This window comes from Lepidothrix coronata, unplaced genomic scaffold, assembly GCF_001604755.1.
Source record: "Lepidothrix coronata isolate B3197 unplaced genomic scaffold, Lepidothrix_coronata-1.0 Scaffold1, whole genome shotgun sequence".
Classification (NCBI taxonomy): domain Eukaryota; kingdom Metazoa; phylum Chordata; class Aves; order Passeriformes; family Pipridae; genus Lepidothrix; species Lepidothrix coronata.
This window is the reverse complement of record NW_016690181.1, coordinates 12,347,866-12,372,166: the sequence shown is the minus strand read 5'-3', so window position 1 is coordinate 12,372,166 and position 24,301 is coordinate 12,347,866. Positions and strand designations below refer to the sequence as shown.

The 24,301-nt window shown below is 51.6% G+C and overlaps 1 protein-coding gene across 1 annotated transcript; it reads left to right on the top strand.

Moving 5' to 3' along the window:
* Nucleotides 1–6,393: 6,393 nt before the first annotated feature.
* On the top strand, nt 6,394–23,465 carry IGF2 (insulin like growth factor 2). The gene is made up of 4 exons (XM_017812983.1): nt 6,394–6,867; nt 14,374–14,536; nt 21,378–21,544; nt 22,001–23,465. The coding sequence occupies exons 1-4, from the start codon at nt 6,763–6,765 to the stop codon at nt 22,241–22,243; spliced, it is 678 nt and encodes a 225-aa protein (XP_017668472.1). The 5' UTR covers nt 6,394–6,762; the 3' UTR covers nt 22,244–23,465.
* The last annotated feature ends 836 nt before the right edge of the window (nt 23,466–24,301 follow it).

Below are 24,301 nucleotides of genomic sequence, written 5' to 3'. Positions count from 1 at the left end.
AGCCTGAAGAAGTGATGGCAATTGGAGGTGGAGACAGGGGTCCCTGATAAGGTGGGAAGCCCTGGCCTGGGGGAGATGCTGCCACCCAACCCTCTGGCTGAAGACAATGAGAGCTGCAAACAAAGACCTGCACTGAAGCACAGCAGCAATGCAAAAGAAAGGGGGAAAAAAAAAAAAAGAGGAAGAAACGCCTGAAAGATACATAGCTGGGATTCCAGAACTCCTCAGAGGTATTCGGGCTTAGCCAACAGGCTTGGTTTTTTTTTTTCAAAGCCATTAATTACACAACAGAGACATATCTGCACCACTCCACCTCTCTGCAGCAAATAAGGGCCCCACATATGTTGTCTAAAACGCATCACTCTCTGTACTCAATGCCATCACCTCCCTTGGCCAGTTGGAAAAATAAGCCATCACATGGTGGTATTTGCAGCTGGCTCTTATGCCTGATTTTCTGCAGAGTATTGAATGGGTGCTTAAAGCGTGTGCCTCCAAAGTGTGCATCTGAAATACACGAGCAGAGGGTTGGACATACCACCCTAATCACCTGGGCAGCTTTTCTGAGCATACTGATTGCATGAGGCCAAGGGGAAAGGTGTCCAAGAAGCTTCACCAAGGCAATATCGGTAAAAGGACTTCATCCATCTCTGGCACAGCCCATCACTGGCATTGCCACTGGCCACCCTGTGAATGGCTGTTCTGTTGAAGCTGCTGGAGAGGTCCTCGGAAACATCTGCTCTGTCTCTTTTTTTGAGAAAGAATAACTTACTAAAAGCTCACCTTTTTTCCCCCCTGAATCCAGCAATATGCAGCCAGACTGAGCAGTTCATACTGACACTCCTGCGAGCAGGATAAGACATTTCTAAGAGTGAACCCTGAGTTTTCCAAGTGCAGACTGAGTGAAGTGGTACGAGGGTGCATGAGGGTGCCTTGCCGGAGGATGACACACAGACACCCTTAGAGAACATGGTGTGCTCCTGCTCAGAGGCAAGTGTAGACCAGATTCCTGCTGCTCAGCTCCTCCCAGGGCTGTCTGCTACTAGCACTGCCTTTCTGGAACATCCTTGTCAGGCCACCACTGCTGGAACACAGTTATGGGTCACTGTCTTCATCCAAAAGAGCTTCTAGTCCAAATTTCCCACTGTCTCCTGTAACGTGTTTCATTTGCAAGATGTTTTGACTCAGAGCTTGCTCTGTAGACAAACCCATATTTGCACAATGCTATAAAGAGCCAACTTAGTCCTCTGGTGCTTGGAAGAACTAATTGTACCTGCTAGAGCTTTTACTGGTCATTAAACAATCTTGGACCACTTCTTTCCCGTGACATTCCAGTGGGTATTTTGATGGAAATGCTTAAAAAAAATAAGGAAAACAGGAAATGGTGATGTGCTTACTGTTAATATAGGCACAGACTCATCTTCTTCTCTGCTACTGTATTTGTTGCACATTTTTGATACAAATAATCAGACAAAACTTGGAGCCTTCTGGGCTCCCTTTGCAATGAAAAGAAGCTGGGGAGAGGGCAGGCATTTCTCCTTATATATCCTATTCCACTCTTCTTGGAAACTCCTTTTGGGGAAGTCATTAGCTGAGCTGGAGTCCTCTTTGGCAACCAGGGATGACCAAGAGATGGTTGCTTTTCTGCAGATGATGGGGAGAAAGGAGGAACTTTTCTCCATTTCTGGGGTCATCTGACCCCGGGACCCCTTGGCCTCCTTCTTTGGGCCATGCTGCAGACAGCATCTCAACACGCAGACCCACTGAGCTTCACTTGCTGAACAGTATTTGTACTTTTTCAATTCCTCCCTCACACTTGGCCACAGTGGCATCTCCCTATCCCACATCTTCCTTCCTGCAGCCTCTTGAGCCATGTGAGACTGCTCAGACTGGAGCTTTTCTCTAATCGCTGGGGATATATAATTTTAAAAGACATTACCAGAATACCAAGTCTGTCCAGCCTATAAAAAAATCCATAGTTTGTCCTCCATATAAACAGGGGTGAAAACACTACACTTGTGCCTTTTACAACTGTCACAAACTCCTCTGGCACAGTGAAATAACTTACCGTGCAATAATTTCATTTTTGCTTTGCTCAGCATCCTCCAGGTCCTTAGGATCCATATGCCAACAACTCTCCTGAACACCTAAGTCCAACAAGTGCTCCAAGGCATCAGTAGACCTGGGCAGGAGTTGATATAGGAGTCCCTCTTTCTCTCTGAACATGCCAAAAAAAGGTTCCCTGCTTAAGGGCAACCCCATTTTTTCCTGCCCATATAACAATCCTGCAGCAGAAACCTTCTGGGCTGGGAGCACAGCCTCAAAATGTTCTCTCCACCCAGGAGTGCCAGGAGTCCTAAACAGACCTGCCCAGCCTCTGCTCTTGTTTGCTTCTTGTTGATCAAGGGCCCCAGGTGAATTATTTCTCCCACTCTTTGTTCTTTGACTTCAATTTTATTCAGGGACCTTCCATATATCACATACCCTTTTGCCAATGAATCTTTCTTGTTCCAACAGTTTAGTGTGCCCCAAGATCAATATATCTTAGCATGCAAGGACACGGTGTTATTGTCAGGTTCCTGGGTTGTACAAAGCAAAAAGTATCGCTTTCTTAAAGCTACTGAAAGATGCTCTGTGCCAAGTATGGTTATTCCTCTGCCATTAAAGCTCCATTCTAACTAGGAATGACTACTTCTAGTCATCATCAAAGGAGACCCAAACCCACAGCCCAGCCTCACCTTCCTTTAGTCTCATCTTGGACATCACAAACTGCAGTGCCCAGATCTGGACAAATCCCCATTCTTGTCATTTGTGGTGTAATTTTGAAATAGACCAAATGAACACCACAGGGTATCTTGGTTCGGCTGGGATTAGGTGACCTTTCCCCTCTTTGGATTATAGGTGGAGAGAAAGGGAAAAGTCATGTAAAGGTCCCCTTCCCCGAAGGTATGTGCTTGGCTCATCTCCCTGGTAGCATCGCTAACATCCACCCTGGCCCAGGACCATTGCATTTCTGCAGCTATTTACATTCCTCTGTCTTTGCTGAAGCTCTCATCCCTGCTTGCAAGGTCCAGGCTGGCCCAAGTTTTCCTGTTTTTCCCCCTTTCTCTGGAAAGGCTTCCGGCCCAACAGCCACGTGTTGGTGGCCACCCACGAGGTGCTTTGATCAGCTCAGATGGGCAGCGCTGTCAGGAGGCTTTGCAGTCCGCCCCAACGCTTCCACAGCTGCTGCAGCAGCAAGGTTTTCTCTCCAAGCCCCTGGCATTTCCTGGTGGTTTCAGGGCACCTTTCTGGTATTGCTTTTATTTCAGCTCCCACCTTAGATTCACTTAGTTTCAGCTCACTTTGCCTGACTTTGCTTTGTGAACACTGTCCTTGCTCCTTGCAAGGGATTTAATGGCAACCCAGAACCATGATTTCTCTCATGAACTGCGCCGATGACCACGGAGGTCAGAAAAATGCAAGAGGCAGTGGTTTATTTTTATTGCATTTCCAACGTTTTCAGATGATGCTTTGCTGTAGTCCCATCCACTTTAAAACAAAAATGCTTCCTGGGATGCTGTGTTTTTGCAAGACATTGATGGTCTGTGCTATGGTCCAGAGGCCTTCCTACCCCTCTCTGCTTCTCTGTCCTCAAGTTTGCCACATCCTTGGCTTTACTGGTCCTCCTCCTGCTCTCCTTCACAGGCCCTCCTTGCAGGCAATGCCAAGGGCTGGAGTTTGGGGTGGAGGCAGCTATTGTTCCAGCTATCTGCAGTGTAATGTTCCTTATGACTGTATTAAATGAAGGGCGGAGGTCACACATCCCTAGTTTAAATTAGGTTTAGGCTGACCTTTAACAATATTACACTCGTGGATCCTCTCATAACTCATGGAATAAACTCCCAAAGGGTTTTACCACCTCGCTCTTTCCTCCTACTGTAAGGATGCCCGAGGCTTAATGTGCTTCTCTCCAATTTCGCTTTGATTTTTAATCCTATCCCCTTTTCCCCCTTCTCCCCCCTCGCTCCCCCCACTACAGATACATTCACTCCTTTAAGGTGGGGGGAAAGAACCTGTTCCTTTTCTCTTCTGGGCGACAGCTCTTTCTTTTGTGTCTCTTTCTTCCCTTCCCCGCCCCCCTCCTCTTTCTTGACACAATGCACTATTTATTTGCACTGAAGGATAACTAAGAAGCAATTAAAAGATCAAAAGGCACAAACACAAGTAGATCCACTGGCAACTTGTGGGGTTTATTTTGCTGTAGCTGCTGCTGCTGAATCTTCACCAAACTGCTGCCGTGTTTTTCCCCCAGCCAGAGGACACCTCTCTTAGTGGGTCGCCTCTTCCTCCAAGTCGACTTTTTTACGATCGCTATTTTTCACCCCCATTGTTTGCTATTGCAGTTGTTTACTGGAAAATCACTTGTTTTTCTCAGGGAGATTAACCCTCCAAGCTTTCTTTTGTCTACTCTCAGGAGGTCCTTGTGGTGAGCTGGGGGAAGGGAGCTGGTCTCCTTCAGCTATTAACAGTAGCTTACAGCCCTGCTGACCCCCCTGCCAAGGCTGGGTCCTTTTCTTTGATGGGGTTCTGCTTTTGCAGTAAGGAAAGGTGGTTGCTCTTTGTTAAGACCACCTCTGCTGAGCGGTTTTTGAGAATGGTTTGTGAGGACCCACAACTGGGATTTACTAAGTCCTGGGCATCTAGGAGAAACTCCAAAAGCCTGAGATAAGCATCGATAGAGATGACCTTTTTTAGGAGAAGTCTGGAGCCCTAACACATGTCAGCAGATGCCCAGTCTCTTTGATGGTCAGGTCACTTATTTAGATGTTTAAATGTCAGTGTAGGAGCTGAGATTTGATGCCTGTGGTTGAGTTTGGTATGCATGGAACCACTTCCTCAGCATCACCACACTCTCTCTCAGGTGTGCCGACGCTTCGGTTGAAGCCCGCAGCCCTGACACCAGGACTGCTTGGTGTGATGTGCAGCGTCATATCGCAGAGGACAGCTCAGCGAACAGAAGGATGCTGGGGAGGAAAGGACGTCCAAAGCCTAGTGAGAAAGGATAAAAGTATAATCCTACCCACATTTTATCGTGCATATTTAGGGTAATTCTAACTGTTCGGAGACACACTGAGGCCCCCATCCTTGGGGGGGGGGGGGGAGTTGGAAAGTGCAAACTTGAAAAAAAAGAGAAAAAAAATAAGGAGTATTTATTGCATGCTGTGGTGAGGACTGCTGCATCCTTGCCCTTTCGCACCACTATCTATGGTAAACGCTGCCTGAGGTGGACCAGCCTGCTGCCCGGTCTCAGGTAGCTCTGCTCCTCTCTGCTCCAAGGAGGGTGCGTACCTGTGGCGCATCCTGGTACGAGCGCCCCTGCAGAGGGGCACCCACTGGGGCAGCGGTGAGGGTGAGGGCACCCGGGGGCTGCCCTTGGAAAGCCAGCGGGATCCCTTCCCCTGGGACAGGCTTGAAGGGCAGATCTTCGGGAGCAGGCGGGTGCCGGCCGATGCAGCACGGTGTGCCTGTCATGCAGCAGCGCGGAGCAGCGGGAGCGCGTTCTGCCCGCGCTGCTGCACAGGCACGGGAAAAGTCCCTTTGCCTTAAAGGCAGCGGTGCCCGCTTGCAGGAGCCGGCGGGAAGCAGAGGCGACCTAGAGCGAGGGAACCGCTGCGGGAAGGTGCTCTGCGAGGTGCAAAATCCGAATGCGGAGAGGAAGCGCCCATGTTGTCCACACGGACACGCACGGGTGGGTGCGGGGGCTCGCTGCTGCCGAGGCGGGGGCTCGCCTGCCCGCACTGGGGCGCGTAGGGTGGGACGGAGTTCCGGGGCAGGCACGGGAGCCGGGGCAGCCGGGCGGGAATGCCCGCGCCTTTGCCAGGGAGCTTTCCGGAGCAGTTCGGCGGCCGGCGCGGACACCTGTGCCCGTGCGCACCTCGGGAGACCTGAAAGAGGACGGGCTGGGCGATCTCCCCCCTCCTACCCCGCCAGGGCATGGGTCTCGCCGCCTCGCAGCGAGAGGCGCTCAAGGGGTGCCCCCCAGTATTCTGGACAGGGGCTTGGGGCGCGGACCACACACCTTCTCCCCCCACCTGCGGGGCTGCGGGGAGGCGGGGGATTCCCGCAGCCCACTTCCCACCTGGGGCCGGCACGGGGGTTCAAAGCCCCCACCCGGGGTAGCAGCCCGCAAAGAAACCGTGCGGCACAAACTTTCTGTCCCCTCTTCCCTCCCCGAGCTGGACTCCGGAGGATTACGAGGGAGAAGGAGGGAAGAAAGGGAGGGAGGGAGGGAAGAGAGGGGGTTAGACAGCTCTGCAACATTATTGGCTGCGTGGCCGGGCTGGTGCTCGCCGGCAGAGCATGCCCATTGGGGGGGTATAAAAGGGGGGCAGCCGGAGCGCCCTGCCTGTCTCCTCGCTCGTGGGGCAGCCAGCTGGGAGCAGCGGGCAGTGAGGCAGCCGGCTCCTCCGCCCCGGCCAGGGGGACGCACTCAGTAAACACAAAAGTGAGAGCCACTCAAGGGGCAGCCAAAGCAAGAGGAGAGAAAGAGAAGGGAAGAAAAAAAGGGTGAAAAAAAAAACCCAGGAAAAAAAAAAAAAGGAAAGGAAAGCGCTCGCTCGCTCTTTCTCTAGAATAACAAAATACCTGATCGTAACAAAATAACATCCTTCAGAAAAAATCCAGCAGGGACTTGACATACCAAAAAGGCAAGGCGAGGAGAACGTGCCAGGGCCCGGGGAAAGCGAGCCAAAGCCGCGATCGCTGCCAGGGCAGGAGAGCAGCATGTCAAGCGCCGGGGCACACACGGATGAGCGCTGCCGGCAGCCCGCCTTCCTTCCCGGCCCGCCGCTGCCGCAAGAAGTTGAGAGTAGCAGCGGCAGTGCCAAGGTAAGCGCCGCTCCGCGCTGCCCCTGCGCGGGCAGAGGGCGGTGGGATTCCCCGCGCCGTGCCGGGCAGAGCCGTGCCGTGCCGCTCAGTTCCATGCCGAGCCGAGCCGCGCACAGCCGTGCCATGCCGCGCCGTGCCATGCCATGCCGAGCCGCGCCGCCCCGGGCACAGCTGAACCATCCCGAGCCGCGCCGGGCAGAGCCGCGCCGGCCTCGCTGCCCGCCGTCCCCACGCGTGTCACTAGAGGGACCCCGAGCGCCGGCCCAGCCGCTGCTGGCGGGGCGGCCCCGCTGCGGTGGGGTGCGCGGGGCATCCCCGGGGGTCCCTCCCGCGGCCGCCCGCAGCCGGCGGCGGGGATGCTGCGGCGGGACCGCCCTGGCGCGGCGCGGAGCCGGCGCGGTCCCGCGTGGGGAGCGGCGGAGGGGGCGGCCGCGGCCGTGCGGGGGCCGGGCCGGGGCTATGCGAGGTCACGCAGCGCTGCGCGGCCCCCGGCTGCCCGTGGCGCTCCCTCCGCGCCGAGCGGCGGTGGGAGCGGGGGGACGCGCGGGGAGGGGACGGGCAGTTCCCCGGCTCCGGAGACTGGAGAGGTTATTAAACTCTCTTCTGCAAAACACTGCGGTGTGTTCGGTCTCGGAGGGATAAAAATACAGAGAGGAAAAACAAGAAAGCGAAGCCAAAATGGAGCGAGAATTAATGGTTGGCGTGCAACCTTCGACTTTCTGTGATTTTTTTCTTTTTTAAATTTTTTCTTCTGCTTCCCTCCCAATTGCTTTTCCCTGCAGTAATTGTTTTAAGAGCGCAACTTGGAAAGGTTTTAGCACTCTGAGCAGTAGGGAATTGGGGCACATGAGGGAACTCGGATTTAGCGTAACTGTACCAGCAGATGTGTCTGCCTCGCCTCCAGCCACGGGTACTTCAGCAGGGTTGCTGATACGCCAGGTCTCTCTCGGGTGGTGTGGAGCAATCAAGTGTAAAAACAAGGTTTGTGTGGGTGGTTTTAAACAGACACCTCGGGAGAGCCGCTGCTTTCAACCCAGTCTTCCTATGCAAAGTCTGTTGTTTTCTTCCCAATGCCGGGATGTGCTTGGGAGGCCGAGGCCCGTTTTTCTTTGGGTTTGCTTATTGTCAGGTTGTGCGTGTAGGGGGTGGGGAGGGGTGAAGCGTGTTGGGTTTCTTTATTTGGGTTTCTTGTCTTGATTTAGAGTGGAGTTGAGGAGCCTGGGTCATGGGGTTTTGTGAGGGTGACTTTGTGCTAAGGACATCTGGAGGTATAAAACTGACTGACACTTCTGATTTGAGCTCCTCTGTGCTGTTTTGGACCCAACTTGACAATTTTGGTGGGGGTGAATGGGTCAGAGCTGTAAATCTTGCTCCATGTTGTTGACACCCACACAAGTTCACTCAGCCTTTCAAAAGGGGCTATCCCAGCTCCTGTGAAAATTCATTAAGGGATAAAAGATTTGACACCGCAGGTCCCCTCCTACCACCGCATGAAATTTGAGAGCCAAAATGTGTCTGTGTGTGTGTCCCAGCGCTTTTTTCCTGACAGGTGATCTTTTTTTCAGCCTGGCTGGAGGACTGCTGCTTTGAGCAGTCAACCTGGAGTTGTCAGTGCGTGTCTTCCCCTTGATTCCTCTAGGCTTCAGCATGAGCCCAGCTTGCCTCATGGAGCACCAGAGAAAAGCATTTCTGTACTTTTCTTTTTTTAAATAAAGCAAACACAGCAGGTGAGGTCTTATTTTTAGAGGGACCGAGGAGTTGGTGTGTTTCCAGCAATGCATACGAGCACTGTAAGTGGCCCACCCTCTCCGAGCTCGTGTCCTGGGACTGACCTCTCCGATCCTTCTTTGGATTGTCTTTGCTTTTAAAAGCTGATGAGTGTCTTAGCAGGGCAAAGTGATATCGGCCTCCCTAAGCACGTTTGTCTGAGGGGTCACGAGAGGTGGGGGGCACAGGGGGAAGAAATCTGCCTTGGCACTGCAGCCCAGCTCTGAAAGGGTTAAAGTTGTCCTGCCAAGATATAAAGCAAGTTCAACGTGTTGTGGGAATATCACTTGCCAGTAGACTCCAGTCACCCGATTTCTGATTTAACAGCTTAACTTGCTGTTAACTTTCCCTGATATACTCCAGGTTCTGGAAGAGAATGCAGAAAGGAGAGAGGAACAATAAAGAAAGGAGTTAAGTGAGGCTACGAAAACGAACTTAAATCCCTTCACTGGGTCCTGCCAGCTGTCTTTAGAAGCGTTAAGCAAGATTGCATTTCCTTTTTTTTATACAATAAATCAAATGTTTCTGGGCTGCATACCAAAATTTGTGCAATACACTCTTACTCCCCAGTGGGGTGAGTAAATGGTACTGAATACCCCATTCACCTTTTTCAGCTTGATTTTTCCACAGTCATGGTAGTTCTCGCTGTAACATGTATAGACGTGGGGTGTGGGCAGCACTCCCCTGCCTGCCTCAGCCTCTGTCCTGCAGGCAGAGGAGACAGGTGACTCTCCTGTCTCACAGGATGGGAAGAAGAAAGGTGACCCCAGGTGTGGGGCAGAGTGGGCTGCTGATGGGGATGAGCAATGAAGACAAAAAAAGTGAGTGCTAAAAATAGCAGCAGTATTGCCATCCTCAGCCACATGAATGTCATGCAAGCCAGGTTGTTTCTTTCTTTTCTTCAAGCTTGAGCTAAACAACAAAACCGCTGGTTCCAGGTTGGTTTTATTCATCTGACAGCTCTGGTTAAAAGTTTTGTGTTTTGAAACTTGCTTCTTTCAGGCTGTGGAAATCTCCTCATTTCTCTTTTAGATGAAGAGGGAGGCCCTTCTGTGGCACAGCATGAGGTGGCTTCTCTCCCTTCAGGTCCTGCTGGGCACCTCATCCTTGTGCCTCTGCCCAAGATGCAGCTCCTGGGTGGTTTTCAGCTGCCAAGGCACCTGCCTCTCCCACTGGTCTCCACTGTTCCTTTGCTGTTTGGTACCTCAGGGCGTCATGGCCTGGCACTCCATGCGAGGTTGGGTTGCCCCATGGGTATTCACTTGGGGTGGCATTCACTTGGCATGTGTGAGTTTGGCATCCTGCCCCTTCAGGATTGTTGTGCTCAAAACCGGGTCAGCTCCCTACTCTCCTGGGGCAGAGAGGCAGATGTTCAGCATCTCTCACAGGCAATCATGTGAGTAGCAAAACATCAGTCTGCTCACTTTTTTTTGGAGGAGAGGTGGAGTGTGAAGGATGCTGGGATGTGCAAACTGGGGTTTTTCCCTCTGGCACACACAGCTGGGTTTGGGCTGGTGACTTTTTGCTGTGCTCCCTTTTAAATGCTGCAGTGCTCCACAAAGAAATGAGGGGGGTTTTTTTCTGTCCAAATCCAAATTTTACAGACTGGGCCATCTGTCAATTCCCTCCTACGTTGTTCTGTTCATATTAAATTGCAATGAAGGCCAGACTGAAGAAGGAATTAGGTCAGACAGGAGGTTTAGTCTCCATTTTTGGGGAGGTGTTTGTTGCCCAAGAGGCACTGTGGTTTGATTTGCTCAGAACAAGCCTGGATGTAAGGGATGCCTGAGCTGTTCTCTGAGATTTGGCAACTGGACCTTCTAGTGCATTGTGGCCTCTTGGCCCCTCACTCCCCAGCAGCTGGACAGTAATTGCCGATCCAGCTGATTCTGGAGCAGATTCTGAAATATCTTATAATGGTCCCAGGTGGGAGGGCTATTCCACTGCAGACCTGCCCTCAGTCTCACTCCTGGCACACCACAGCCACTTGTAGAAGATGCTTTCTGTTGGACCTCTCTGCTGGATGGGTACAGCAGTGAGGCAGGAATACACAGGAGTTCCAAGGCAGCGGCAGCATCCTGCATATGGCATCTCATGGCTAAGCTGATTCTAGTGGCAGCCTGGCCTTGTGTAGGGTCCTGGGAATGCAGAGGAATGCAGGAGAGCGACATGGAGAGCAAAGCAGACCCTCCCTGGGAAAGAGAGGCCAGCAGTGTGTGCTGATGTCCTGTCTGAGCCTCTTCTGCACTGAATATGCTGCTCTCAGATGCAGGTTATTCAGAGGAACTTCAGATGTGATTCCTAGGATGGTACACAGGGTACCTGTGCAACCAAAAAAATTCCTCTTGCATCACTCTCTTGCACGCTGTATGGGGTCCAAGCCTTTGTTAGAAGGAATTTGGTGCTCACGTTATTGAGCATCCAGCATGCCTAGCACTGCTATTCCCACTACATCCTAAAGCCTTTGAGCTCTCCCTGGGCACATGAGGAGGAACAGCAGCCAGCATGGCTGGTTCAACCCACGCTGGCAAGAAGGGAACTGTGGTGGCTGTAGTCTCTCTCCTAGCAGAGACAGGACCTTGTTCTTTAGGGAAGTGGCCCACTTCCCTCTCTATGCCTTGTTCCTGTTCCATGTCATGTAAGAGAGGCTTTCTAATAAAATCTGAAGGTATTTTCAGCCATTGGTGTGAATTTACTCCTGTCCCACAGCTGAGGAGACTGTGCCTGTCCTAACGCTTGGACTAGAAACCAAGAGCTCTGCTGTCCCATATTTTCAGTGGAGAATGGAGTCTTGGAGGTGTTCAGAGGGCTTCGACTCATCATACTGAGCAGGATTTGGCCATGAAAACTGAGGCCCCATGCAACCTGTGCAGCTGGTCACGGGCTGCAGGTACCCAGCTGTGCCACGGCACCCTGTTTGGGGAAGTAGCACCTGCTCCAGCAGCCATGGCAAGGCAGGTTCAAGCTCTCCTGCCTGAGTGCTGCTCATTCCTGCTAGGAGAGGCATGTGAGGGTGGGAAGGATCAACTGAAAAGTCACCGGGGCATGAGCCGGTGATGGCACTCTGGGAGCCTGTCTAGCCTTTGCAGGGACTTTTCCTCAGAAGAGGTAGTAGGGCTAAGGTGAGAGGGAAGGGCTTACAGTTTGGGTTGGATTGTGTCTCCATCAAACTGGAGAGAAACTGCAGCACTGGGTAGCAGATAAAGATGCTTTTTGCTTTGCTGCCTGGTTTCTCATTACACGGTTGCTGGAGGGAGTAGGGAGATGCCAAGGTAATGGCAGTGGAAAGGGCTGGCAGTTGGTTCATGGGCAAAGGTGGACTTGATTGCATTTCACCCCTCCAGGTTAGCCGTGATTCGGATGACAGCACTGGGGCTGTCCCTGTCCTAGCGGCTTCAGGAGTGTTTCCTGGATGGAGTTATGGGGTGTGTGGCCACCCAAAAAGAGCTTGCAATGGAGGCAGGGAAAGCTGCCAGAGGCTGCCTTATGCTTGTGGCGCGAGTTGTGCAGGAGCGGGTATTTTCCGAGGAGCATGAGTGTTTTTCCACAGAAGGTATCAGGTCTCCCCAGCATCAGATATCGCCCCGCTGACAAAATCTCGCTCTCTCTTTGCTTTTCAGAGCATCTCACCCCTTTCTTTAGACTGAATGTGGAGGAAAAACAGGGTTTGTCACCTGTGCCACCAAGCACCCCCTTCTTGGAGGGGTTGGCTTTGGCTTGGCCTGCTCATTAGCCAGCATTAGCCTAATTGGGGATGGGGGATTACGTAGGTGTCCTGAAGTCCCCCATCAGTGCCTTCAATGGCAGTACTGGGTGGCACATATCTGTCACCTTGGCAATGAGCTGCTGGCACTACCCAAGCCCTGGGGACACCAGCAAACAGGAGATGCATGTAAAAAAAGAGGAAAAGGGGGGAAAAAAAGGGAAGGGAGCAGGATCGTTGGTCTTTTGTCAGTTGGGGATCTGACTGATGATGATGCTGCACCAGAGGCATGACTTCAGCAGTGGAGGTGATGCTGTGGTCATGTTGGAGAGGCCCAGTAAACACCTGTTGGCCACTGGATAAAAAAAAAACTCAAGGTGAAAAGGTATGGGTGGCAAAACACTGCAGATTGGCAGCATGGTGTCACAGCCTGGTGCCATCCCTCTGCTCCTACTTTAATACAGAACAAAGCCCCCGCAGTATGCCGAAGGGATCATTGCTACTGGAAAAGCTCATCCTGGTTCTCATCACTTGCTGGTTTGAGACCAGTTTGTGCCCAGGGCTGTTGCCTCTCTTGTTGAGAGCCCAGGAGGGCTTTTGTCAGCTTTGCTGGTCTCTGCCAGCACAGGCTGAGCAATACTATGAGCATCAACATTCAAGCAGGGCGGATGCCCCCCACAGCCCATCCAGACCTTGCAACTTCTTGGCTTTTCTTGCTGCTGGTCCCTGTCCTCCCACTGCTCAGTAGAGCCTGCGACTTGCAAGCATGATGCATTTCTAGCAGCAAGGATTCAAACTATGTGCTAGTAAAAATTCGGTAGCAAGGGTGTCTTTATTGCTGGCAGGACTGTAGCAGGGCCTCGGGGGAGCTGGGCTAATTTCCTGGCTGCGCTGCAGACTTCCCCTGTGACCTTGGGCGAGTCATTTAATCTATCCTGGGCTTCAGCTCCATCTCTGAGCATCCCAGGAGGGTGAGGTAATATTCATTAACTGATGTTATTCTCGAGTTGCTCAGATGCTATGGTGATGATAGCTGGATGTGAAACCCAGCATCTTGGTTGAATGCTAGCAAGAGAGGGGATGCTCTGCTTAAGATTAGGGTTGCCACACACCGTCTGCTATTTTGACACACTTATCCTCTTCATTTTGAGCTGACCTGTCTGGTCACCAGTGTTATTTGGCTGTGTATATACCGTGAGGCTCATCATTGAGGGGCTATAATACCTTGAATAATCCATGGGTTTTGTCCCATCCAGTGAGGCAATAACAGCCTTGTTTTACACTTACAGAAGCTGACACAGAGGTAAAGCTGGTTGCTGGAGTGGAGCCAGGGGAAATCTTTGGGCTAGTTAGCAAATATCCATGGAGTTTCTTTTTTAGTGCTCTGCACTGTCTGATACTGCCTTGGTCCTCCTTGGTGATGCTGCAAGTGTGTTTCCCATGGTACTGCATTTTTCCTGAGGGATGTCTTCTCAGTCCCAACTCTTGTCAGCAAACACGGCTTGTGCAATCAGCCCCTTGATTGTCCGAGCCTCCCATGCCCAGGACAAAGGCTGTTGTTCCCAGCTTTCCTCAAAAGCAGCTCTAGGACAGGTTGAAACTTCACTTGTTTCTGCTTTGGAGGGACATGTTTTCAGGTATGGCCTGAAAACCTGTCATCAGAAGAGGAAAAAAAACACCCTACTGATAATAATTTGAATGAATTCCCATGTAAAGGGGGGGAAAAATAAAAAAAAATCATGCTGTTGAAAGAGCAGAGGGAATAAAAGCCTTTTAGACGTAGGTTGAAGTGGGATTTTCCAATGGAAAAACTGCTTCAATGCAAACCTTGTCTGACCGAGCGGCTGCCCGGCAGGCCGAGTGCCGGGAGCCGGCCTCACACCAGCGGCCGTCGCAGTGCTGCCGGTCCTTCCCTGCAGCATCTTGACATGCCCGGGCATCAAACCCCCAGCATGCTGTGGGCGGGGGGCATTGCCTGGGGGAGGTGGCGGAGAGGGATCTGTCTTGCAGTGTTAATGCTGTGCCTCTGTCCCCAGGTGCAGAGGATGTGTGCGGCGAGGCGGATGCTGCTGCTGCTGCTGGCTTTCCTGGCCTACGCACTGGATTCAGCGGCTGCGTACGGCACGGCGGAGACCCTCTGTGGTGGGGAGCTGGTGGACACACTGCAATTCGTCTGCGGGGACAGGGGCTTCTATTTCAGTAAGTGCTGGGCAGCTGCCAGCAGCAGGCAGGATGCTGCCCCCATCCCACACCCTGCTTAAGTGGAGCCAGGCCAAGAGGGAAAGGAGGGATTTCCCAGCCTGGTGCTTTTCATGATTTCCTTATACGTGGCAGTAGGCCAGGAGAAGAGCAAGAAAATGGACATGTTCAGGGTGACATAAACCCACCTCACGTCAATTTTGGGCATGGTCTTGTACCATGGGGAAACTGGGTCCCACATATGCTCGGGGAAGTTGAATATCACTGGGGAACCTTATGTGGCTGGCTCAACAGTCATGTGGGCAAGTCATTACAATAGCAAAGATGTCTGCAGCCAGCTCTCTGCTGAGCTTGGGTCCTGGCTTATTCTGAAACGTTGCTGCCTAAGTGCTGCATCTGACAGCAGGCAGGGAGCTGAGCACTCATTCTTGGACAGGCTTTGCTTTGGTACAGCAGCACCTTCTATGCTGCTCTCAAAACGCACTTCATGACCTCCTAACTACCTGATGGTAAACTTGTTGCTGAAGAGTGATGTCTTATCCTTTTGCAGTGCAGCTAGTGCAGAAAAAAAAAAATTGCAGCATTGCTGTTGTCTGCAGAGTGCAGATGGCTTCAGGCCAGTTGGCTGCAGCAGGCTTTCCACCAGGATGCTTTGGGTGTTTGGACCATTGGCATTAGCATTACAATGGCTTAGCTGGTAAACGGGAAGGATGAGGAGTAAACCAGTAGCAATGGATGCTGAGTGATCTATGGGCAAAGGTGCCTCGAGTGTGATACCTTGTTGGTTCAGTCCTCTGCTCTGCTCGGGAGAGGGAAGACCCTGTGTTTTGCTCCCCACTGAGGACTGAACCACAGACTGACTACAGGAAAGATGCAAAGCCAAATGGGGGGGAAGAGGATACCAGCTGCACATGGTGCCATGTATTTGGCAGTCTTGCCTCTGCCTTGTAAAAAGATGTTAAAAAGTTACTTTCAAGTAATGGGGTGGGGTTTTTTTGAGTACTGGAGTTGAGAGCCAGCCTCTCTCTTATTCCAGTCTGCCTATGCAGGGAACAGGTTGCTGCAAAGTTGGAAGATGACTCTGGATGTCCCTTTGCAACGTGGGTGCTTTGCCAGACTTGACTGGTGCTGTCTGCTGAGGTTGGGCAGGGAGAGGTGCAGGGATCCCATACCCAGCCACAGCGGAGTTCAGGCTGTGTAATTCCTGGTAGGTGGTTGGACTGCAGATGGCTTTAGAACTAGCTGGGGCAATCACCCTGCCCCATCATGACTTAGCAGAAAGGTGTTTTCATGGCTCCCTGGCTGTTGTGGGCAGGCAGCACTTTTGGGGTGCTCTGGATGCATTTCCCTCTTCTGACTGATCCAAGTGGTGGGGGTTTGCATATCAGCTGCCCTTCCTCTTCCAGCTTTCCTCTGCCAATGAGCCCTGTGCCGGCACTCAGCCAGGGTGGCAACTCTGGGTCTGGCCTTACCGGCACAGCAAGGAGGCAAGCTCCTCTCCCGCTCTCTTAGCTCTTCCTCTCCCTCTAGATATAGAGGAGCATCCGTCTTCCTCCCATGGTTTCTTTTCCCTCCTCCCCCTCTCTGGGGATGAAAGGGAACGGGGCTTTTGTTTTAAGGTCAAACTGACCTCCTTTCACCTCAAATAACCCAGCTGCCCAGGCCAAAATAAAACCACTTTTGAAGGGAGACAAGTCTCTTGGTGCCAAGTGGCCATTCTGGTGCTTGCAAGGGGATTCTTGGCTTTTTTTTTTTGTCCTCTCCTGTCTCTCCCCCATTCACCTTTATGAATGTTTCTAGAGAGCCCAGGTGCTGGGGATAAAGCAAAGTTCCCCCAGTCCAACACTTTAACCCCTTCAGCATCTGACCAACTTGTGCCATGCAGGGCTGAAGACATTTGGGCAATACCTCTACTTGATGAAGGGTTTTGTACATCCCCTTTTCATTTAATTTTTCACCTTCTACCTCCATCAGTTGGCCTCATAAGTGATTAATTCTCCTGATCACATTCATCTTAACTCCTAAACCCATGTGTCACTGTGTAGATGCGATAGGGCACAGTTATGTTGCACAATTGTGGGGTTTACATCTTAAAGCTGAGCACCTCACAGCATGGGATGTATGACCTGATGAGCAGCCTGTGCTAATGCAGTCATTCATATGGGAAGTAAATGACTTGCGCAGCCTTGTCCCAGGGGTACACAAGGATCCTGCTTGCTGAACAAGGGTTGTTGAAGCATCTGACTGGTAATGTTGGAAAAAAACAAAAAATGGTATGAAAATCCGTTAGTGGTTTTTTTGCTGCAGCACTTATTTAAGTACTTCTGATGCTCTGCATTCGTAAAAGTGAGCACTTTGCTAGCAAAGGTAGCTCTGAAATACAACACTCTTTGCACAGATGCAAGGGGATGCAGTGTACTGACGGTGTTTCATCCCCCAGGCATCTGAAGCTGGGGAAATATGCAACCTAGACTGAGCAGGGTGCACCCCTGATAACTGGAATGCCTGTCTGTCCACTGGCATGAGGAGCGAGTTCCAGCCCTCAGGTACCCTGGGAAGGAAGCATTGTGGCGTGCAGGTGCTTGAGGCTGAGGATGTTGAAGCTGCCTCCAAGAGTTGGGGCTGCAAAAGAGCTGGACTAACAGGGGCAGGAGCCAGCACACTTTGTTCTCCTCTAGTGATGCCTCATCTCAGTGACTTTTAAGGCTTTTGGGTTGGCCTGCAGCTGCTGTCAAGGTGGTGGCTTCCTGCTGTGGCTCTCTGGCAGGGTTGGAACCACTCTCCCTGCTCCCCAGCACTCACCCAGGGACAGCGGCACAGCCCATGGAGGAATTCTGAGTGCAGCCCAGAGTGAAAATGCAGGGTAGACTGAGAGGAAGCCTCGGCCGTGAAGTGCTGTCATGCAGTGCTAGCAGGGAGGGAGAAGGGGCTGTAGGGGGAGAGGCAGCCGACTTCTCTGTAAACAACAGCTCCTGTTTCCTCCTTTCCAACAGCTGATAAGAATTTAGCTCTTTGCAGCCGCTTGTGCTGACGGGGCACATTCTTGCGCACCCGCCGCTCCTCCGAATAATACTAGGAAAAAGCAGGGGGGAAAGTGCGGTGCCGGGGTGGGGGAGGGCCAGGCTGGGGGCACTGGGACGGGGCCCGGTGCTGCACAAAGGCCCCCTTGTTGCTCCCAACATTCCTGCGACAGGGGCACGGGGACTGTTTACACCCAAAGTCCCCTTCCACTCGGCTGACCGCCTGATTGACCGGAGGAAAGGGGACCCAGCCAGGGTGGCACCAGCACAGTGCACCCCTCCCCGCAGCATCTGTCCCACTCTGGTGAGAGTGGGGAGCCCAGAGCAGTGGGGTGTTGATGCTAGGGAACGGACCCTCCTGTCCCCCGTGGCCATGGCAGTTTCACTGCCTCTGGCACAGTGGCATAACTGAGCTGCAGGTATGTGGTCTCTCTGGGTTTGGCTCTGTACTTTTTCTGGGATGCCCAGCCCTCCCTGTCGGGATAGCCCACTGCTAGGCTGCAATAACCCCAGGCAGCAGAAGGGCTTTGCACTACCGGGCTTTGCATCACTGGACTTTGCATCTCTGGGCTCATACCCTCAGCAGTGCTGTAGGAAGTTTTGGTGAAGCACAGTTTTGGGAAAAAGAGCCTAGCCATTCATTGAAGGCCCAGAGGAAGCGTGTTTCCTCAGGAGGAAGTGGTCATTGCTGCGATGGGAAGTGGCTCGCGTGCCCGAGCGGTGCCGCAGCCCGCTGCCCACACAATTCTCCCCTGCGGGTAAGAGACAGAGTGGCAAAACCTTCCTTGGGTTTGGCAGTGGCAGTAAAGTGAGATGCCACCCATGACCAAAAGCCAGGAAATTTAACCTTTAGTCCCTGTGTAAATTGTTACGGAACAAACACTTTTCCCAATCCAGGTCAGCAGCGATATTGCTGTTAGCCAGCAATGTCCTGGTGTTTCTTCCCTGGGTTGTTGTCTTCAGGTACTTTCTGTGACTACATCCTTGTTTGCTATGTTTGCTTATTTTTTTTCCTAAAGTAACTCTCCCACAGAGGATTGTATTGGCATTTGGCAAGATCCGTATGGACAATTATGTAATGGGAAATGTGTCCTATCAGACAGTCGTGGTGGACCTGGCAGTGGTGCCAGCAAGGGGAAGGGCGTGCAGCAGCTTTATGGAAGAGAGAAAGGGCAGCACATTTGGGGCTGGGGGCCACACTTGTGCCCACTGGCTGGGCAGGCGCAGTAGTCAGGGAGGAAAAGGCCGTAGCAGCGCAGTTGGTCCCTGCTGGGAGCTCACCCTGATGGTGCTACACCTGGGCATTTGCTAACACATGGTGACATGATCTTCTCATGCGTACCCATGCCACAAATTGCCCTGGGTGGCGTGGCAGTGAATATAGTCCCGCTTTCCTTATTGCTTTTTTTCCTCCTCTCTTCTTTCCAAACAAACACATAGCTGCAAGTGGGAAACTTCTGTTTTTGAGAGGAGACATGTAACCTTTCAAAACCTCAACTTCTCCTCAAATCGTGTGTGTCATCACTTGTGCAACCTTCTGTTCAGCGGGAGTGTGAATGCAGCCCTCTGGGGACGTGCTAGCAAGGGGGGGTGACTTGAATTTTTTTCTCTTTCCCTTCCAAACTCTCCTTCTGCCCGTGCTCACGATGCCTTTCTGGAGCAGCCTAATGCTTCAGGAACCTGCCATGCCTACAAGTTGGGCACTGGGATTGATAGGTGCTGAGCAGGGACCGTAAGCAGTGCAGGGTGTTGGTGCAGCGCAACCTCTTCCATGGACCTCACTGGACATTGCATGCATAGAGGAGAATGCAGCTGCCCCCAAGCTGGCTCCTCTCCCCTGCCTTCTTTGGGCATCACCACCCAGGTTGCCTACACTGGCATTGCTTGTGCAGCTGCGGGCACCCAACACACCTGCCCTGCCTCTAAAGAGAGGTCCCAATCCAGTGTGCTTTTTGGACACAAGTATTTATATAGAGAAAATTAAACTACTAACAGTGTTCTCTTTGCTGAACCTTTACCAAGAGTGAACCATCCTTCTCACCTTCCTGTGGGGCTGGTTTAAGGTTGTACCTGTAATTTTTCTAGAGAAAAAGAAAAAGAAAAAAGACAGATGGTGGCACTTGGGGGACAAACGTGGAAAATAGAGCGTTTAAAATGACTCCCAAAGGTGGGTCTCATGGTATGAGTCAGCTGCCCCATCACCCTGGTGCCATGCTTGTTATTGTGACCTCTGAGCATGGTGGCAATGCACCAGCATAGAGCAGAGGGCTCCATGATACGGGGTCACAACCAGTTTTAGCAGAGGGTGGGTGCCCTGCTGCCAGGGCTTTTCCAGAGTCAGCAGTGAGGCATGGTCGTGGGGTTTTGCATGTCAGCATTGCACACACGGGGCTGCGTTGTGCATGGAGAGTTGTGTTGTATATGCATGTCTGCGTTGCACACACGGGGCTGCATTGAATGGACAGGGCTGCATCCCACATGCATATCTGCATTGCACATCTGGGGCTACTTGTCACATGTGGGGTTGCACAGTATGCATAGATAACTCCTGTGCTTTGCACTTTGTCCCGAGGCACTTTGGGTGGGCACCGAGGGTGGGGTACACCCCAGGGAAAGTGGTCAGCTCCTTCTAAGCCAGGATCCTTAAATCTTCACCAAGGCCTAATACTTGAGTGCCTGCTTCCTCTGGAGTACAAGTGGGGGCATCATGGGTCATGCACAGGGCCAATATGGACCATTTTGTGTGTTCCTGCAGGCCAGCTGAGGTGTGGAGGTTTGGCATGGCGTGGTGAGCACTGATAGGCATTGCACTTACACAACTTGCTCTCTTAAATTCTCCTGGTTTCCAAGCCCCACTGGTGCTTGCCTCTGCTTCCCTTGCTCAGAGCACCTTGTGCTGGGAAGAGGCAGTGTGTAGAACCTTGACTGCAGACCCTACAACAGCACGAAAGCACAATATGCTGTGTGCAAAACCATGAAGAAAATAGTTTTGTTTACATTTTGGAAGTCACAATTCCCAAGCAAATTTGCTTTGCATCAGAAATCCAAATTTACCCATCTCTTTTATTTCAAGAGCGGGAGGAAAACAGTGAAAGTGATGTAAGCTTTTCCTTTGGAGTGCTTTGGTCATCGTGAAGCTGTTATATGAAATGCACTTGGTCGTTGCTGCACCAGACATGGGCTTTTGCATCCTTCTGCAGGCAGAAACGGGAGAGGAACACTTATTAAAAGATTAAGTTTAATAGCTATTCTTGGCGGGTGTGGGAGCCTGTATTCTTTCTGCAGCTGTCTTAGAGCTGTCCCATCTGGTAAAATTTAGCCGCCTTGGTTCGCTTCACCTACCTGAGTGTTGACCCGACAGAGGGAGGTTGGCAGCTGCAATGCTGTGCTGCTTCTTTTTAATAAAATCCACTTGCCAGGATCAACATCTAAGACAGTCACAGTAATCAGCACAGAGCTGGCGGTCAGGCTGGGCTTGAGCTTCCTTGCCTTAGCTGCGCTCAAAAAGTCCACCCATGCCAGAGATATAGGAGGGAGATAAATCCCCATCATTCAAAGTGCCTTTAAACTACAACTGGAGGCACATGGGGAGCCTGTTGGCATCAATAACATTTGTCTGGGAAAGTCTTAACATGAAACTTGGCTGGTTTGAGGGTGCGTGTCAGCTGGTTTGGGAGAAGCGCTGCTATTTTTGAAGCACGTAGAACCCACCAGTCTCTGGTGGTTGGTGGAGGGATGCTTGCAAGGGGATAGGTGCTATGGAGGTAGGGAGAGGGTCCTGTCCAGGTTGGTGGATAACGCAAGGGTCTCTGCTGTTGCAGGTAGACCGGTGGGACGAAATAACCGGCGGATCAATCGGGGGATTGTGGAGGAGTGCTGCTTTCGGAGCTGTGACCTGGCTCTGCTGGAAACATACTGCGCCAAGTCCGTCAAGTCGGAGCGTGACCTCTCCGCCACCTCCCTGTCAGGCCTGCCAGCCCTCGGCAAGGTAGGGAGGCTGTGCCGGGATGATGGCCCTTCTCTGAAATAAATAGCGAGAGAAAAGATCGGAAGGCCGTGAGTGGGAGAGGACAAACCCCAGCTGCAAGCTCTGTTGCTTCTGCAGAGCCTTTGGGAGACAGCCACCATTGGCAAGTCATGCCAAATAGCCTGCCAAAAGATAGCTTTTATTAAAGTGGGGGACCAGAGGTGGGCTAGGTCACAATCATAGAACGGTTGTGGTTGGAAGTGACCTTTAAAGGTCATCTAGTGCAACTGCCCTGCAATAAGCAGTGACATCTTCAACTAGATCAGGTTGCTCAGAGCCCCATCCAACCTGACTGTTACTGTTTCCTGGGATGGGGCAATGTTTCCATGGGATGGATGGAAGTCCAAGAGGGGAACCACCCTCTGGAGTGCAAGCAGGCGTAAGCAGAGGCTAATATTGCTGTCCCTCTCCTTGCAGGAGAGCTTCCAGAAGCCCTCGCATGCCAAATACTCCAAGTATGACGTGTGGCAGAAGAAGAGCTCCCAGCGGCTGCAGCGGGAAGTGCCCAGCATCCTGCGGGCTCGCCAGTACCGGTGGCAGGCTGAGGGGCTGCAAGCGGCTGAGGAAGCCAAGGTGCTGCATCGTCCCCTCATCTCCCTGCCCAGCCAGAGGCCTCCAGTGGTGCGAGCCTCCCCGGAAACGGCTGGCCCCCAGAAATGAACCCTGACCAGCTGTCTCGATTTTTGATCTCCTGGGGGAGGGCGGGAGGACTGGTGATTCCCGACCCCCAAGCCCCTCCGTCCCCGGGGCCGCTGAGCCAAGGAGCGGGGCGGCGGGGCACCCTCACGCCGCTCTGGCCCCAACCAAACAACTGACACAGCAAGGAGGGGATGACGGCGGCAGCGGCGTGGCGAGCAGCACCGCTCCCACGGCATCGTCCTTTTGGGGTGGGGGGGAGGGTTGTTTCGTTTCCCACACCTGTTTCATTCCCCCGCTTCCCCGGTATTTCCAAGCCTGTACTTGCAAAGGGACAGTTTGGCACTTGAACTTTTTGCTGCCGGGTGCTGCGTGACATCCCCGGTGCCAACACCAGAAGACAAAAGAAAGAGCAAGAGGGAAAAAGGATATGAAGTTAAAATTTTTTTAACCTTTTTTTTCTCGTGAAGAGTCCATTCCATGTCTTTCTTGACAATAAAGTGAAAAAAACAATAAAATGGGGAGAAATGTTGAGGAATAAAATTTTTTTGCCTCATTCCCACCCCACTTTTTTCTTCTTTTTTTGTTCTTTTTTTCTTTTGGTTTTCTTATTTTTATAACTTTCTTTTGCACCTTTAAACAAAAAATGTACCTGAGAAGAAGTTCCGAGGAGCCCCCATCTGCGTTTTTGTGTGTGTGCTTCATTACAAGATTCCAAATCGACTTGCACCTTTTGAAATCACCGATGATGTGAGAAAGAGAGGAAGAGGAGAGAGAAAGCGAGAAAGAGAGAAGGAAAAGGAAAGGGGAAAGAAGAAAAAAAAGAAAAAAGTGAGCTGATGCTCACTTTAAATGGAGAAGGCGTCTGCATTGCACATTTGCCACGGATTTAGTTGATTTATATATATAATATATTATATAACTTTTTTGGCAAAAAAAGCACTATTTTTATGGGACATTTTGTGTAGTATCTGAAGAGGGATTGTAATGTTTAAAATGTGTTATGGTGCTAAAGTAAGTTGGAAGGGAAAAAACCCAGAAATAGCAAGGGAGGGTGGGGAGGGAAGACAAGATAGCGAATACTGAACTTGAAATTTTAGCTTTTCGTTTTAGGAAAAGTGTGATAAATGTGTTTCTTTTCTCTTCTGAAATATAGCTTGGTCATGACCATATGAGCTAGTTGGCTGTTACTCATGTACACAGATGCACGCACACACAGAAATACATCAACACGCATCCTTTTTTTAAAAAAAAACAACAACAAAACAAAACAACAAAACCACCGCAATTTAGAACTAAAAGGGAACTGTTCTAGAGACAAACTATTTTGAATGGTGAAGGTGTTGCCAGTTACAACTCAAGGCCCTGCTTCTGCACGGACCCTTGGCAGAGCTTGGCTTCCTGAGCCACGGGGAACCTACCGCTTCTTCCCCACCCTCACAGCGCCGATGCTCCAGCGAGTGGGCAGGCGGGCAGCCCTCGGCACCAGGCCCCTGCAGAAGCAGCAACAGTTCCGCGCCCTGCCATCTCCTTTTCCTTCTTTTGTCCTTTGCGTCCTTCTCGCCGGACCCTCCTCTCCCTGCCCCACGCCTCCCGCCTTCCTCCTCTCTCGCTCCCCTCCCAGGGGCTGTGCAGGAGCGGGGCTGCACCAGGGTGGCTGCAGGGCTGGGACCGCTGCTTGGGATGGGGGGGAAAGGCAAATCTCTGGCTTGAGGCTTGAGACTCGAGACTCAGTGAGTGTATGGGTTTGAGAGGTGGGCAGAGGGCTGTAAAATAGGTTGGGTTTAAAGTAATATATATTATCTGTCTAGGAACCGTAAAAAAGGGGGAATCAATTACATCTCCCTGATATACTCTCACTTGCTAATAAAATGGGGACACTCTGTTAACCAGTTCTGTACTTGCTTTGTCTTATATATCCATACATTTAAAACATAAAAAAAAGACTACTTGAATTGTATTCTATTTCGTGGTTTGGAGGGGAGGGCTAGGGGGAGTTTTGAGAGGGGGAGGATTTTAATGTATAATCCTTTTGTTTGTTATTACCTTGCAATGTTGAGCCATGAAGCCTTTGTTTAAAAA

Excerpts from the sequence above, each read along its gene's own strand:
- IGF2 (XM_017812983.1), top strand. The coding sequence starts at position 6,763 with ATGTCAAGCGCCGGGGCACACACGGATGAGCGCTGCCGGCAGCCCGCC. Across the intron at positions 14,537-21,377 it reads GGACAGGGGCTTCTATTTCA|GTAGACCGGTGGGACGAAAT; the intron begins GTAAGTGCTGGG and ends CTGCTGTTGCAG. Across the intron at positions 21,545-22,000 it reads GCCTGCCAGCCCTCGGCAAG|GAGAGCTTCCAGAAGCCCTC; the intron begins GTAGGGAGGCTG and ends CTCTCCTTGCAG.